We start from the raw sequence: 15679 nt of genomic DNA on the forward strand, positions 1-15679 counted from the left end.
CCGCGCTCTTCTCGCTCGTTCCTCCTCCTCCGTCCCCTGTTTTCTTCCCTCCTTAAATAGCTATTCCCCTCTCACCTCACTCCTCCGAGAATCGTTTGGTCCCAATCAAAGTTTTGTTTTGTTCCTTTTCTCTTTTTCTTTGCTTTGGTTGATACACTCGAGGAATCCTGAGGAAAAATGGCTACTGCTGCAATTGATCGGATCGCTTTCTTCCCTCCCTCCAGCATCTGTCTTCCTTCTCAGCTTCGGAGCTTCAGATCTTCCCGAGTTTCCATGGCCTCCACGATTCGCGCCGCCACTACGTGAGTTCTTTGTTTGTTTTGGAATCATGGGTTCGTTTTATTCTGTCTCGAATGATAGTTCCCTTGATTTTCCTGATCTGGGTTTCTGGTTTGAGCATCGACCATTCTCCGCATTGGGTCTACCGACCCTCTTGTGTTCGTCAACTTTCTACTCAACCACCGTATTTTCATTTGCGTATACAGGCATTTGTATTCACCCATGTTACTGTGTGTATATATAGGTCTACTTGTATAATGTATTAATGGGGAAGATCAAACATAGGCTGCTTTCTGTTGTCATATGATTATTTCTTGAATATATCTTGTTCTTTATAATAGGAATTTGCTTTTGGGTCGTGAAAATGATGCATTTTCTCTTATGCAATATTTGTCAATAAGTTGGTTGCTTGATCTAGCCGAGTATACGTAAGCTTTTCGTTGTCCTTAAATGAAATTTGAAGGGAGCTTTTTCGTCCTCATGCAAGTGGCAATCTTTGTCCCTTTCTGGAAAATTGATGCAAGATTTTCGTGATTTTCTCCGTTTAAACTAGTGATTTCATCGGCTAGATGGAAATTTTTTATTTTTTCCTTTCCATTTACACGCATGGATTGTTTTATATTCTTGAATTTATAATTGGTGGTTGGCCACCATGCAAATTTTTATTCCCATCAATTTTCTGTTCATTAGGCTTACGGCTTTTCCTCTATTGCGTTTCTCTTGAGTTTGCGTGTTGTGTTGGATGATGCATACTTTTATGAGTGTGTGTATTAGGTCAGGCTTGCTTCTTCATTTTTGTTTTCTTTCTTGCCTGCTGTCTGCCGCTGCTTGTGTTGTATTGAAGAGTTTTAGTTGTGCATGCTTGTCTTGTACTGCATGTGTCCCCTTGCTTTCATTTTCTTGAAGGGAATCTCTTTCTTGTCGGGATCTTCTCGTTTAATGTTTTGGGATAATATCTTGTGTCCAAGTTGGTTGTCTGTTGTTGAGGGCATCTTATTTATTCAAGTCTTTGATACAATCAAAGCTTATGTTTGTGGGATCATTTGTAAGATTCTGTACTGCTTGAGGATTGTTTTAGGACTTAGTTTTTTAATCTTTGGATCCATCATTTACTCCTTGCCGTTGTGGTGAAAAGAATGTCATTTTGTTGGTTCTATGGCCATTTACAGATACCCTTCTGGCTATTCTGGTAACAAATATCATATGGTGACACAATCTTGTTGGTCTTGCTTACTTTTTAGTTGATCCTGTGATCACTTACAGGAGCTCATTTGCATTTCAAACCCTTTTGATCATCATTTTAACTTGTTTTTTTTTTTTGTAAAATTCCTTTGGTGCCTTACAGAGAGATTACGAATGGAAAGAAACCGTATATCCCTCCAAGAGAGGTGCATGTCCAAGTGAAACACTCAATGCCACCTCAAAAGTTGGAAATCTTTAAATCCTTGGAAGGATGGGCTGAGCAGAACCTGTTGACCCTTCTAAAACCCGTTGAGAAATCGTGGCAGCCTGACGATTTTCTCCCGGAATCTAAATCAGAAGGGTTCTATGACCAAGTCAAGGAATTGAGGGAAAGGTGCAAGGAACTTCCCGACGATTACTTTGTAGTGCTTGTTGGGGATATGGTCACAGAGGAAGCTCTTCCGAGAAAAGGGTGAAAAGGGTTCTTCGGATTTCTAGAGAGAAGAAAGAAGAAGAAGAAGCAGAGGGAGAGAGAGAGGCTATGGGGATTTGGGAAGGGGAGGAGGGGCTTATGTATAAGTGGAAGAGACTCGGATTTTCCAAATATGACCGTTGGTGGTGCAAAAGTGGAGCCCAGATCGAACTAACGGCTACTTTTGCTTTTTAATATTACAAAAATTTGCAATTTGACGTAGGTGGCCCACTCTTCCGACCTATCAGACGATGTTGAACACCTTGGATGGGGTTAGGGACGAGACTGGTGCAAGCCCTACTTCCTGGGCTATATGGACAAGGGCATGGACTGCTGAAGAGAACAGGCATGGGGATCTTCTTAACAAGTATCTGTATCTGTCTGGACGAGTTGACATGAAGCAGATTGAAAGGACAATCCAGTACCTGATTGGTTCTGGAATGGTAAGTTTACAAGTTCCTCTGATTTTCCTTTTTCTTGTCCTTCATTTGAAGTTCTCTGGCGAAAATCTGATCTGTGAATAATGGGTGATCGAGGATGAGATACATCAATCTGATGCTTGGCCATTTTGATTGGCTTTGTCGTTTTTTCTTGTCTTTGTTTCTCAGGATCCAAAAACTGAAAACAACCCATACCTGGGTTTTATATATACGTCATTCCAAGAAAGGGCAACATTCATATCCCATGGAAACACAGCCAGACTGGCAAAGGAGCATGGTGACTTGAAGCTTGCACAGATATGTGGCATCATTGCGGCCGATGAGAAGCGCCATGAGACTGCCTACACCAAGATTGTGGAGAAACTCTTTGAGATTGACCCTGATGGCACGATCATGGGCTTGGCTGACATGATGAAGAAAAAGATCTCGATGCCTGCTCATTTAATGTATGATGGCCGTGATGATAACCTTTTTGAGCACTTCTCATCCGTGGCCCAGAGGCTAGGTGTCTACACTGCCAAGGACTATGCTGATATATTGGAATTTCTTGTGAACCGGTGGAATCTGGAGGATTTGTCCGGCCTTTCTGGCGAAGGGCAAAGGGCCCAGGTAACAACACTTCCATGAAACTTAGTACTCTCCTACTGAAACCTTAGTTCTATATGAGTTTGTTTTAACCGTCTTTGTCAGAAAGCTCCCTTTTCATTAGTCATGGCTGACATTGGAGAGTGCTCAAGTAGATTTTGTCATGAACAAACTAGCCTTGCTAGTTGACATAAATTCACTTCCAAGCCGTGGAGGTCTTTCTCGGGTTTATTTTGTTTCTTGACAGTGTCATTCTCTATGCATTCGGAGATGAGTAGGCATTTATGCTGGAATCAGGACCCTCAGTTCGAGCTGTGAGCCTGTGATTGTTATGTTAACCACCGACTTCTTCTGCTCGTCTCAACAGGACTTTGTCTGTGGACTGCCTGCAAGGATCCGCAGATTGGAAGAGAGGGCTCAAGGAAGAGCCAAAGAAGCCACAAGAAACGTGCCCTTCAGCTGGATTTTTGACCGGGAGGTCTGCGTTTAAAACTGCCATGGAAGGAGAGGCTAAAGTGACGTATGTAGATAACTTTTGTGTTAGGTTTGTCTGCTGAGACCAGAAGCATGCGTTGTGTGTTTTAGTGATATGTCTGTTTACCAAAAGAAGTAGACTTCCTCCTCTCTAAGAGCTGTCTTTTATCTTACAATTTTTAAAAAATAATAGTAATATGCCCTCTGGGTTTTGCATTTTGTTGCTTCTGTCGAAATAGGCTGTGATCAGATCTCTGGTTTATCGTGATTTCAAAGGCACTGAACAAATCAATATATATAATATATTCATCAACATGGATATAGAGAACACCTCAGAAACAACTGAACAAATCAAAACAATTCCGGAAACAAGATCAAACCGACATTTGATTCAAAACCCCACAAGAACTCAAGATATTCAGAAGTTTAACATTTCTCATCAGAAGAGAAATGGTTTAAACTTGGAAGGGCCACGGCCAGTCCTTGGGGTTCTCCTCGTTTTGTACCTTACCCGTCCTCCTCATGGCGACGCCACCACTGTCACCCCCATCAACGTAAGCATAGTACTTGAGGAAGAAGGCCAGAACGAGAACAACCCACTCGAGGCAAAAGATCAGAATGCACAACCCACCAGCCATTTTCAGGATCACGGCCGCATCTTCCTCCCGGACGTAAGACTTGAGGCTACCGAGGAAGTTCGACGTGTTGGTGTAGATCAGAACTGAGACAGAGCCTTGGAATATGGCCGTGAGGACGGTGGCCACCATGTGAGCCGCGTACCAGCGGTTTCTACCGCAGGAGGCGGCGGCACAGCCGGAGACGGCGCCTGCAATCGTGGTTGCGTGGAGGAGGATGAGGAGGAAACCGCATATGGAGGGGATGAGACGCAGAGAGAGAGTTAGGAAGATGCAGCTTGACGCTGCGCCGAGGAGAATGTAGTTGGAGAAGAGGAAGATCTTGTGGGTATGGTAGTGAGATTCCTGGATCGTTTGTTGCTGATGGGGGATCAAACCCATGGTTTTTGAGATTAGGGTTTTGGAGAACTTGGGATTTACGGAAGAGTGTTCTTCAGGTTTCTACAGATCAGAAGATGCAAAGGGAGAGAGAGAGAGATCTCGTGGGTTGATTTGGATTTGGGGATCTGGGAAGCGCATAAGTAGAGGAGAGGGAAAGACCCAAACGGTCAGATTTTCCAAATATGACCGTTGGAGTTGCGAAGTGGAGCCCATATGTGTAACGGCAACTTTTGCTTTTCTTTTATTTTTCTTACATGTTTTAAAAACATGTAACATGTTTTCGTATGTTTTTAAATATTTCTAAAATATATAATATACCTCTTTAAATAGTTTCTTAGAGAAATGCAATAATTACCTCTTTGTAAATTATTCTTTTAAAAAAAATCAAAGCCGTAGTTTACCAAAATAATCGACGGAATATGTATAATATCTCAATCATGTGGACGAAAAGAATATAAAATCACACACAGATGAAGGAAGAAATATTAATTGGGAAAGACGTATGAAAAATTAGATCCTTTGAACGAGGTGGCCCAGTGGGCCATGCCCAATGTTTTGTCCGTTGCGATGACAGAAACGGTTATATGTAAATAGTAAAATTTTCAAAAATATTTTTAGTATTTTTTTTGTTATATTTTATTCAATTCGTTTTTCTATTTTTTCGATTTTTAAAAAATTTTAAGGACTCAAATTTTTATAGTACAATTTCCTTCATTGTGATTCCACACGTGTAAGCAGGTTCAAGGCTACAAGCTCGTATCGGTTATTTCACCGGTTAAAGTTTCATTTTCCATGGCCCGAACCGGGAGAAATTGTTATTCCGGTATGGTAAATGTTGAACCGTGGCATAACCACGTAAAATTCTTAAAAATACAAATATACCCCTAAGTTTTCACATTATTTACTATATCGCCATTAGGTTACTTTCATTTTCTCGGTCTCGGACTGCTCGAGTTTCGTAAATAGACAAACACCCTCTATGCTCCCCTCACTCCTCGCACGACACGGTCTCCCCTCGCCGTCGTCCATCGCGCTCAGCTCACAGGTTCAGGTTCAGGTTCGTATCTCTCGCTCTTGGTGGGTTAGGGTTTCGGTTTTGTTAGGGCGTGTGTTGGCTTTGATCGGAAAGTTATTCTCTGCATTTTCAGCTTCGTAGAACAACCCTTTTCTGATCCGTGTTCTTTTCTAAGATTTCCGCGATTAATGTCTCTGGTAGTTCTTGATCAAGTTCCATTTGCAATGGTTGTTTCTAGCTTCGTAATTGATTTATATGAATTCGGGTTTTAGTTTGAGGTGCTGCATAAGAGGGTGTTTTTTGGCTTTCCAATTCGAATGTTGGTTATGTATTCTGGTATTCCATATTCTTTGCTAACTCGCATGCTCTTTTCTTGATTGCAGGGCAGCATCGTGAAGATAAGGGTTTAGAGAGATATGTGGAGATCAATTGTGTCGAGATCGCGAAATGTATCGAGGAGTCTCAGCGGAATTCGGACCTCAAAGGCTCCTTCATCTGTCTCTGTGGCTGAATCTGATCCTCAATCAATCCAGAGATCCTCATCTCTAGTTGCTTTTGCTCGAAACATCAGTTTCTTCTCTATGAATGCTGCTGAAGAGAATCCTATTTCACCCGGCCCCGAGATTGCTTTGGTCGAATCAGATGTCTCTCCAGGAAGGGATGTTCATGGAGAATTGGATGCTTCCGATCTGGGTTTTGCCGAAAGTGACGGTGCTGATGGTCTTATCGCCGAAGCCACTGTCGATGCTGATGGAGATGGTGATGGTGATGTTGGGGGAGGAAATGTTGATGATTGGATAGATGAGGTGTACGAGGTTGATGTCGAAAAGTTAGAGTCTGTGCTGTCTTTGTTACGGAGTGATGAACAGTCTTTAGAGTTCTGTCTTAAGGCCATTGATGTTGATTTGCATGTAGATTTTGTGATCAGGGTATTGGAGTCCCCAGGAATTTCAGGTGGGAACTTGATTAGGTTCTTCAAGTGGGCAATGGGTAGAAAAGGGTTTACCGTTACTACTACTGTTGTGGAAGCTCTTGTTCTGCAAATTTCGGGTGAAACCAGAAGGATGGATGCTTATAGTTTGTGGGATTTGATCAGGGAGATAGGCGAAAAGGAGAGCAGTGTTCTGAATTTGGGGATAATGAATGAGTTGATAGCTGCGTTAGGGAAGCTTAATAAACCAAAAGCTGCTTTTGATGTGTTTAGTAAAATAGAAGAGTTTGGGTTCAGTCCAGATGGAAAGACTTACTACCTGACACTGGAAGCCCTTTGCAAGCGCTCCTTTACGGAATGGGCATGTTCGGTTTGCGAGAAGATGATTGCGGTAGGTATTTTACCAGAGAGCAGTAGGGAGGTTGGTAACATCATAACTTTGTTGTGTAAGGAAGGAAAAGCCATAGAAGCTCAATCGGTTTACATGCTGGCCAAGACAAAAGACAAGTACCCGCCTCGTAAATCTACCGTTACACTGATAAATTCTCTCTGCAAAAACGATGAGACTGTGCCATTAGCTCAACAGATGTTGGGTGATCTCACCGGAGAAGACAGAAGGCAGGGAATCAAGCCGTTTTCTGACGTAATACGAGGTTTATGCAGGACGAAAAACGTGAGAGACTCAAAAGCCTTGCTTCTGGATATGATCTCGAGAGGGCCACCTCCCGGGAACGCGGTCTTCAACTCGATAATCAACGCATGTTCAAAAGCTGGAGAACTGAACGAAGCGAGAGAGATGATCAAGTTGATGGAAAGTCGGGGATTGAAACCGGATTTGTACGCATACACAGTCATCATCAGCGGTTATACGAAAGCGGGGCTGATGGATGAAGCATGTGAAGTTCTTGCAGAAGCCAAAAGGAAGCATAAGAAGCTAACTCCGGTAACTTATCATACACTAGTGCGTGGGTATTGCAAGATGGAGGAATACGACAAGGCTATGAAACTGTTGTCTGAAATGGACCGTTTCGGCGTGAAGCCCAATGCGGATGAGTACGGTAAGCTGATACAGTCGCTTTGCCTCAAGGCCCTGGATTGGAAGACAGCCGAAAAGCTGGCCGAGGAGTTGAAGGAGAAGGGTTTGTATCTGAATGCTATTACTCGGGGTCTGATACATGCGGTGAAAGAGCTGGAATCCGAAGCCTTAAAGAATGCGGACGAGAAATTACTAGCCGAAGCATAGTTTTTTTATTCCTTTTTGTAATCGCATCATGGAGGTGAAACGACATCGTATGATGTGCTGTACAAAGACCATGGCTCCTCCTAATAAGATTTCCTTTTTTGCATTTTGCCAGGATTCGATTTGATTGGTTCAATTATTTCGATTTTATATCCAATTTGGTTTATTTTAGGTTTATCTTGATTATTTTTTATTTTTATTGATAAAAATATTCATTTCCCAAAAAAAATTCGATTTGAATTTAGATCGGTTCAGTTATATTTATATATTATTTGATTCAGAATAATCGTCCATGATTTAAATGTTATTTATGTTATTAAAAATGATTGAGTGTAACTAACTATCAGAGCTAACCGTGAAAAATACAAGGTGTCAAAAACTAATTGATACGGTCCAACGGGACGACGACGTCTGTCACGAGTCGTGCTCCGTCGCCGCAGCTAGCTAGTCACTGGCCCTGAGATTTTAGCGACGCAACTCCAAGATCCATTGTTCGAAATTAACCCATTACTCTCTCTCTCTCTCTCTCTCTCTCTCTCTCTCTCTCTCTCTCTCTCTCTGTGTTACTGTTATCTTGCGTCTTTGATGAGTACGGTGTTGTCTGATCTCCGACCGCCGGAGTAATGTCTTTGGAGTGCGGACGGTTCTCCTCGAAAGGCTAGGGTTTTCGGGTTTCTGTTCAATCGAGCTGTTGGAATTGTTGGGTTTCCGTGATTCTTCCGGTATTTCAGCTTCTTTTTATTCTCTTTTTAAACACTCCGGATTCTGCTTTCGAAGCTGGCGAAGCAGTATTGGAACGTTGAGGGTTTCTGTTCTGTCGCAATCGCCATGTTTTCGTCGGTTTTTAAGCTCTTTTTGATCTCTGCAATGGAAGTTCGAGTTTCTGAGGCTCTTCAAAGATTCTTGAATTCGAATATTTCAACTCGATTTCGGTGGTTTGAAAGTGTTTCTGATACTCGTATGATTAGCTTTTGCGAAGAAGTTTACTGCTTTTCCGTGTATTTGATGCTTCTAGGTGACATTTTTGTTGAGAATTTAGGGTTTTCTATTTCAGGGGTTGAGGAATGTTCTATTCACAGTTCATATTAGCTAAGAAAGGGCCACTGGGGACAATATGGATCGCAGCCCATTTGGAGAGGAAGCTCCGAAAGAATCAGGTTGCCGACACAGACATCGGAGTTTCTGTTGGTGAGTATTTACTATCTAAATTCGTACTGTTATGTATATATGTCAGTATTGAATTCCTGTTACCGGCTATTGAGCCATTTCTGATCCATGTGAACTGGAATTGCGTTTGATAGATGTTTGTTGGTATGCCAACATTAGCATTTGATATGATTTCGCTTTACAGAATTTAACACATGCTGATACCTTTTGAAATTTTATGGAGGAGATTAATTCTTTAGGATGAATTATCATCTGCGACTAGAGGTGGAAACATGAAAATAGGTTCTTAGGATGGAATTTATTGTGCAATTATAGGAAGTAATATTGCGGTGTTCACGCAATCTCTCATACGTAAACTGGATGATCCGCCACTTGGCTAAATTTTTAAGTGGGCATCGTCTACCATTCTATTTTTAGACTTGTATCTTCGTTTCTATGCCAAAGAATGTTTAGGTTTTTAGATGTCAACCAACTAACTGAAAGTATGATTACAATGCCGAGTGTATTTCCCATATTTATGCTCGTGTAATCAGACTTATTATTGAAACATGGGTGTGTTTATTGATGTATTGGTTTCAGCTATGCATGCTATGCCTCCTTATACCTCTTTCATGTTCTCACTAACCGAGGAGGCAAACATTATTTTCGTTCCAATCTATAGTTGCCATCCCCCGTCATAATAATTTTCTGTATTCATGTCCTCCAACTGATTGTTTTTCTTTTCTGGGCAGATTCTATTCTCTTTCCTGAAGCTCCTATTGCATTGCGGTTGTCTAGCCATCTTCTGCTTGGTGTGGTGAGGATCTACTCGAAAAAGGTAAATTACCTTTTCGACGATTGCAGTGAGGCATTGCTTAAGGTAAAACAAGCTTTTCGCTCCACTGTCGTTGATCTACCTCCAGAAGAATCCAAAGCCCCGTATCATTCTATTACTTTGCCGGAGACATTTGATCTTGATGATTTTGAGCTTCCGGACAGTGAAATCTTTCAGGGGTTAGTTTTTTGAATACTCATGTTCTTCAGTGTTCATCAGTTGAATATTTATGAAATCTCTTACACATTGCGTTGGCTCTTAGACATTTAAGAGAGCTCCATTTCAATTTTCCCTCTTTACTGTCCGAGTTCTGATATCCGTATTCTGATGCTTAGACCCATTTCTCACCATACGTTTGTCAAGCAGAAATTATGTAGATCATCATGTTAGTACAAGAGAGCAGATCACCCTTCAGGATACCATGGATGGTGTTGTGTACTTGACATCACAATTTGGATTAGATGGTCAGTGAGTGTTCATGGTGCTCCCTTTTCAGTGTATTGATAGTGTTGCCTGAAATAACACGCTCTTTCCTTTTTACACCTTTGTAGAGCGGTTTGGTGATGGTGACACTTCTCAAGTTGGTTTGGATCTTGATGAGGTGATTCCTTTCTTCGTTCGAGACATTTGGACAGGAAATAGAATAGCCTCTCGGTTCACCATGTTTAGTATACGAAAAGAATCTGGCGGTAAATTTTAGTTTCCATCTTGTTTTAGCTTTTCACAGCTGCTGCAAAATCTGATGGGTATCAAGGTCTGAAGTCATGTGATAAAAATAAAAAGTTCAGAACTCGCTGACAGCAAAAAGGTTGTAAAAATGAATTTGATTAGTGGCTGGTCACAATTTTGGGTCTATTTATAAAGAAATTTGAGGAAAGTGTACGCCTTTTGGAGATATAAAAATGAAGGGAATTGGAAATGCTTTAAGGCTATATTTACAACTATCTTTCACTGGGAAACATGTCCATGTTAGAGTTATTACGTCACATATTAACACTTCAGAATCAGGGGGTTCCTTATATGATGGTGTCAGGTTGGTTCCATCTTGTAGTGTCAGAATTCCACCAATTTGTAGTATCAGAATGGCATAGGTGTTTCCAAGGGAAATTTTGTTATTAAGCTCTTAGTGTAAGGGGCTTGTACAATACAAACAGCCCTATTAGGATGATTTAATGTTATATATATAGAGTAGAGATAGTTTTGGAGAAAGGAAGCTGTAATTAGCCCAAAATAATTACTCGTAGCTGCCCTTCACTTCCCTTGAAGTTTCATATCTTTTGCTTTCATATTGATTCTCTGATATATATAATATATATGTCATGGATGTATGGTTTATTTTCCTTACTGCCATGTTTTGCAGGAAGTATTTCATGGTAAGGATGTTGCTACTGCTGAGGATGTGGGAGTTTCAGGGTCAGCCTTTTGTATTTGTCATCTATACCATACCTTTTATTCCCCCCTTTCTCTTTTTTGTTTTTATAGCTATTAGCGAGGCAGATTTTATAGTTGAATGTAAAATAAGAGATATTTGTCATTGGATGCTTTAACGTTTGCTTTAAGCTATGTAATCCTGAGTTTTATTACCTTTTCTTAGTGTATGCAAAAGCCAAGTTTATATCAAGAGCTTTATGGCTTAGAATCGTATCCAGTCCTTGGATGTGATTCTGTATTATGCTAACGTGCCATTATCGACCAAAATTTTAACTTGAGACACATTGTATTTGATGACAGTGCTGATCTCGATGCTTGTTTGGATGCTGCAACACCTGAGATAAAGGATTCAGCGCTGGGAGCTGATGAATCCATGCCACAGAATCGTAACGACGATCAGGTGCTTACCATTTGTAGCATCATCCATGCGGGTGGAACAAGTTATGTTTAACGTTGATCTTGGACTGGCCACCTTATTATTTATTTCTTGTTAGGTTGGAGATCTTACCATGCGCAATGAGTTACATGAATATGCTCAAGCTCCACAAACTCCTGGATTAGTTGAGGTGCCAAACCTGTCTAGTGCCAGAGAGGAGCCGGCATACGATGATCCCATGGAAGTAGAAGATCAGAATGTGTCAGGTGCTGCAAAAGATGCTAGGAAGGCATCCAGGCAGCTAGATGTTTGTCAGATGCATAAAAGTGCAGAGGAGGAAGACCTATCTTCTGAACATAACATTGGTCTGAAATCAGATGTGAATATGCTACCTGATGAGTGTAGTGACCCAGACAAGCAGATTGGGTGTCAGGGAGAATCAACAGCCACTCTCATGGCAAGGGATAAATCACAGATAGACAGAGAATCCAATGAACAAAATGATCCAGAGATGGCAGAGCACATACGTGCTGAATCTCCTTGTTGTTCTCGCATCACCACCGAGATAGAGGATCCGGGTCAAGTAATGACTGTGCCAGGAGCCGAGAAGGATAATGTTATCACAGAGAAGTCAGAAACCGGGCATCAGTCATCTCAGGAACCAAAAGATCTTGGAGTAGAGATGCGAGGTCTGTTATATTCTTGTTGACTGAATTAAGGCTGAATCCAAAGTCCAAGCCTTCCTCCTTCGCCGGTTTAGTTTTGCTGATCTTTACCTTTTCTGCTAGGGGAATGTGGCAACACGGCTGAGGCTAATAAGGAAACAAACTCTAGTTTGCTAGGCGATGGGCAGGCTGATAAACAGTTGGGAGATATGACTGGATCTGCTAATTCTGATTTGCCTGCTCCTGAAAAGGTACTATCTGTACCTGATGGACTTGCTGTCAAGGAAAATGATTTCATGATCGAATGTACGCCAGACCGAGAGGATGCAGACACTACTAAAGAAGATCCTGGAACTAAAAACATTATTGGGAGCAAACGTACTTTCACTGAGAGCACCTTAACTGCAGAAAGTTTGAACTCTGTTGAGTCAGTTGGACTTATCAGCTCCAGGAAAACTGCAGATTCTGTTCCTGATGACGATGATTTGTTATCTTCTATTTTAGGTATGTGTTTCTGTTGCCATCTCTGTTTTTTTTCCCATGTTATCACTCTAAATGGGCTTCTGAGCATTCATACAAAGTTCACCACTTTGAGCTCAGTTTTTAAACAAATGTCTTTCAATTGCATTAGTTGGGAAGTCATCCTTTCTAAAGATGAAGTCCACCCCTGTGCTTGAAGTAGCATCTTCAAACAAACGATTGTGGTCTGCGCCCCGTTCTGCCTCAAAGAGGAAGGTTCTTATGGATGACCCTATGGTCTTGCACGGCGAGTATGTCTGCTTCAATGTTTAAGCTTACATATGTACTTTCTATGCTCAATGCTATTCTTGCCATGTTGTGCTTTACTCTCAGGTTCAAGACAATGATAGACATCAGAATATTTTATAAAAAAATTATCGATGCAAATCTTTTCCCCTTTTCTGAAAATCAAGTTTCGTCTTTTTTTTGGGGCTTAGATTTGTAATTTTCTTATTTCCAGTTGCATCCAATCCAGTAAAGTGTTGGTTTTGTTGTTGTTTTTTCCTTGGATTCTGATCTTGCCTATTCTCATTAGTGTTATACGTCAACAATTGATGAACACTGAAGATATACGCCGTGTACGAAAGAAAGCACCGTGCACCCATGCCGAAATCTTAATACTTCATAGGCAGTTTTTGGGGGATGGACTCTTTAAGGAGCCAATATTCACTGGTAAGTTGGTGATGCTAAAAGTACGTTGTCCTCTGCTTCTCAAAATTTTTTCTTTCAAACAAATGTTGCTGTACAGTTCAGGCTTTTAATGATAGATCTGATGTGTCATATTCCCTGGGTTCTTTCTGTGTTCTGTAATGTGGCTACATGTGTTTTTCATATACTTTCTTGGCCAACATTTTGCTTTATTTGTTACATTATAAGTTTCCCTGGGTGGAGTGCATAATAAACCCCTCCAATTCTGATACTTTGTTTATATATTTCATCATTTAGTTACTATTTTTTGTTCATGCCAAGTACAGCCACACTGGTAATACTTTTCAATGTTTTTCAGGTTTGTCAATGGAACTTGCATCTCTGCACAATGAGCCATATGATCTGAGAGGAATCAGGGTTATCGAAAATGATGACCCTCATGCTTCTACTGGAGTGGTGGAAGATGATGAGTGTTCTGTTAGGCCTGATATTGTGGAAGAAGATAGAATTGTAGAAAGCTCTGACCCAACAATTTCCAGAAATGATTCTGGGGAGCAACCTGCTGAAGGTCATACTTATGAGGACCCGCAAAATAAAGATCTACAGGAGGAGATGAGAGCTGATAATGATCTTGTCAGGGATAAATTGGAGGTGGAAGTTAACAGAGAGGACAATGGGGCTGCTGATGAAGTAAATCGTTCAGTTAGTCATGGAACTTGTGAAACATCAACGGGTGAAAAAATCGATAGTGCAGAGAATTTACATTTAGATGGATCCCATGAAAATCACGAGGAAGTGCTGAATGTAGAGAACATGGTTGTGAGTGAGTTGGACTTGAAAGCTGAAGATGAACTTTTACAGGATGAAACAAAGATGGATGTATCAGCTGGTGTTAATGTAACTGAATTCATGGAAGCAGGTGGTTCTAGTAGCCCAGCCATGGAAAATGACAGTGATAAAGTTGGGGATGCAAATAATGATGGGGTCCAAATTGCAGAGATAGAGTCTGATAACAAAGATCCAACATTCAATGAGAAATTTAACGAGGAAACTGATATGCAAAGTGCAGCAGGTTTAGGAACTGCTTCTCGAGATGGTCTTACAGGAGATAACTCTGTAAGTACCTTTTGGCTTATCTTATTTTATATTCAAGTATGAGTAGTTATTTACGGTTTGTTTTCATTTTTTTGCTTCTAATCAGTTACATCGTGTTTAAAAAATTTTGTAGTTTTTTTAGAGCCTCAAGATATCTCCCTGACTTTAATCGTGTCCTTGTTTACTTTTATGCAGCAGGAGATGGAAACCACTGGATTCGAACATGATACAGGTCCTAAACCCTGTCTGATTTCGTATTTCGTATTTTAAACTCTTATCCAATGTTTTGGGAGAGCCAGAGAAAAGCGGCTGGGAATTCGTAGGGCTGTATGATCTGGTCATAGCCTGGTTAAAGCTTTGAAAAACCAGAGCCAAGTTTTGTTGGAAACTTTTTAGATGTGAGATTGTTACTTGATGAGGCGTTATTTGAAGATTAGAAGTGTTTCGAAGTCCGAATCTTTAGACCTGTATATTGTCCCAACTTCTGCTTATTCATTCATTTGATTCTGCCCCTTCAGGATTCTTGAACGTCGATGATGATGATGATGAGGATGGTGAAAATGATGATGATGATGGCATGCAATATGATGACGAGACTCGTGTTCATGAAAATAGTGGATGGTCTTCTCGTACCAGGTCTGCATTTTTTACTTGTCTTCTTGTCTGCCATCGGATACGATCACTGCTGTACGCTGTGTGTTATGAACGTTGGATGATGATTCCCTTTTTTTTCCTTATAGGGCCGTGGCCAAGTACCTGCAGACTTTATTCGATAAAGAAACTGAGAGTGGAAAGAACGTTGTTGTGGTGGAGAATCTTTTAGCCGGAAAAACACGTAAAGAAGCTTCGCGGATGTTTTTCGAAACACTGGTACGTCTTTATAAGGAATTACAATAACATTAAACATTCTCCATGAAAATCAACTTTTAAAGTAGCCGACGGAAATGTCTCTCCATAGTAACTTTTGCAGCTGAAGTTAACAAAGAAACAGGACAGGGTATGAACTCCCTCTGTGGATTAATGGTGCTTTTCCTTAAAGTTCCGATTTTTATTTACAAATCTCTGAAAAGTTTGGGCCTTTTCCTCGGTTAATGGCTCAAAAAACATGGGTTTCCAAAATTTCTTGCAATGCTAGGCATGAGCATGTAAAAGAAATCTTTACTTGTAAGCATATTTCATCATCACTTGTACACCTATGCATCTGTTAGCTACTCTTACCATAAAAAAAACAGTACAAAAAAAGAGAGAGCAAATCCTCAATCTTTTTTCCGATCTTCCATGTCTGATCAAACCGGTTTTGGAATATATATATATATATATATATATATAT

At 40.8% G+C, this 15679-nt stretch overlaps 4 protein-coding genes across 8 annotated transcripts in view; 3 read left to right on the top strand and 1 right to left on the bottom strand.

Moving 5' to 3' along the window:
* Positions 1-10: 10 nt before the first annotated feature.
* Positions 11-3651, top strand: LOC104827165 (stearoyl-[acyl-carrier-protein] 9-desaturase 5, chloroplastic). 2 transcript variants are annotated; one of them, XM_010560270.1, is made up of 5 exons: positions 11-302; positions 1625-1917; positions 2165-2376; positions 2542-2982; positions 3326-3651. In XM_010560270.1, the coding sequence occupies exons 1-5, from the start codon at positions 178-180 to the stop codon at positions 3446-3448; spliced, it is 1194 nt and encodes a 397-aa protein (XP_010558572.1). In that variant the 5' UTR covers positions 11-177; the 3' UTR covers positions 3449-3651. The 2 variants fall into 2 exon arrangements, with proteins under 2 accessions (XP_010558572.1, XP_019059731.1); XM_019204186.1 differs by lacking the exon at positions 11-302 and adding an exon at positions 1106-1468.
* Positions 3652-3712: 61 nt separating this feature from the next.
* Positions 3713-4558, bottom strand: LOC104827167. The gene has a single exon (XM_010560271.1). The coding sequence runs from the start codon at positions 4446-4448 to the stop codon at positions 3888-3890; it is 561 nt and encodes a 186-aa protein (XP_010558573.1). The 5' UTR covers positions 4449-4558; the 3' UTR covers positions 3713-3887.
* Positions 4559-5395: 837 nt separating this feature from the next.
* LOC104827168 (pentatricopeptide repeat-containing protein At3g02650, mitochondrial-like) lies at positions 5396-7748 on the top strand. Of its 2 annotated transcripts, none has more exons than XM_010560272.1 (2): positions 5396-5505; positions 5847-7748. In XM_010560272.1, the coding sequence occupies exon 2, from the start codon at positions 5880-5882 to the stop codon at positions 7635-7637; it is 1758 nt and encodes a 585-aa protein (XP_010558574.1). In that variant the 5' UTR covers positions 5396-5505; positions 5847-5879; the 3' UTR covers positions 7638-7748. The 2 variants fall into 2 exon arrangements, with proteins under 2 accessions (XP_010558574.1, XP_019059601.1); XM_019204056.1 differs by having other exon boundaries at positions 5412-5499.
* A 282-nt stretch (positions 7749-8030) lies between these two features.
* The window catches only part of LOC104827169 (sister chromatid cohesion 1 protein 4-like), an 8186-nt gene continuing 537 nt past the window's right edge, over positions 8031-15679 (top strand). Inside the window, exons 1-15 of one of the 3 annotated variants that reach the window (XM_010560273.2) lie at positions 8031-8356; positions 8689-8822; positions 9533-9794; positions 9982-10079; positions 10167-10216; positions 10976-11028; positions 11347-11446; positions 11541-12111; positions 12211-12591; positions 12719-12857; positions 13142-13278; positions 13613-14370; positions 14545-14581; positions 14868-14985; positions 15090-15219. In XM_010560273.2, coding sequence (XP_010558575.1) covers positions 8699-8822; positions 9533-9794; positions 9982-10079; positions 10167-10216; positions 10976-11028; positions 11347-11446; positions 11541-12111; positions 12211-12591; positions 12719-12857; positions 13142-13278; positions 13613-14370; positions 14545-14581; positions 14868-14985; positions 15090-15219 — 2958 coding nt within the window. In that variant the 5' untranslated portion in view covers positions 8031-8356; positions 8689-8698. Of the gene's footprint in view, positions 8357-8688; positions 8823-9532; positions 9795-9981; positions 10080-10166; positions 10217-10261; positions 10305-10975; positions 11029-11346; positions 11447-11540; positions 12112-12210; positions 12592-12718; positions 12858-13141; positions 13279-13612; positions 14371-14544; positions 14582-14867; positions 14986-15089; positions 15220-15679 lie in introns of those variants that run through there. The other 2 variants (XM_010560274.2, XM_010560276.1) reach the window with 2 other exon arrangements.

This window comes from Tarenaya hassleriana, unplaced genomic scaffold, assembly GCF_000463585.1.
Source record: "Tarenaya hassleriana unplaced genomic scaffold, ASM46358v1 Cleome5, whole genome shotgun sequence".
Taxonomy (NCBI): Eukaryota; Viridiplantae; Streptophyta; class Magnoliopsida; order Brassicales; family Cleomaceae; genus Tarenaya; species Tarenaya hassleriana.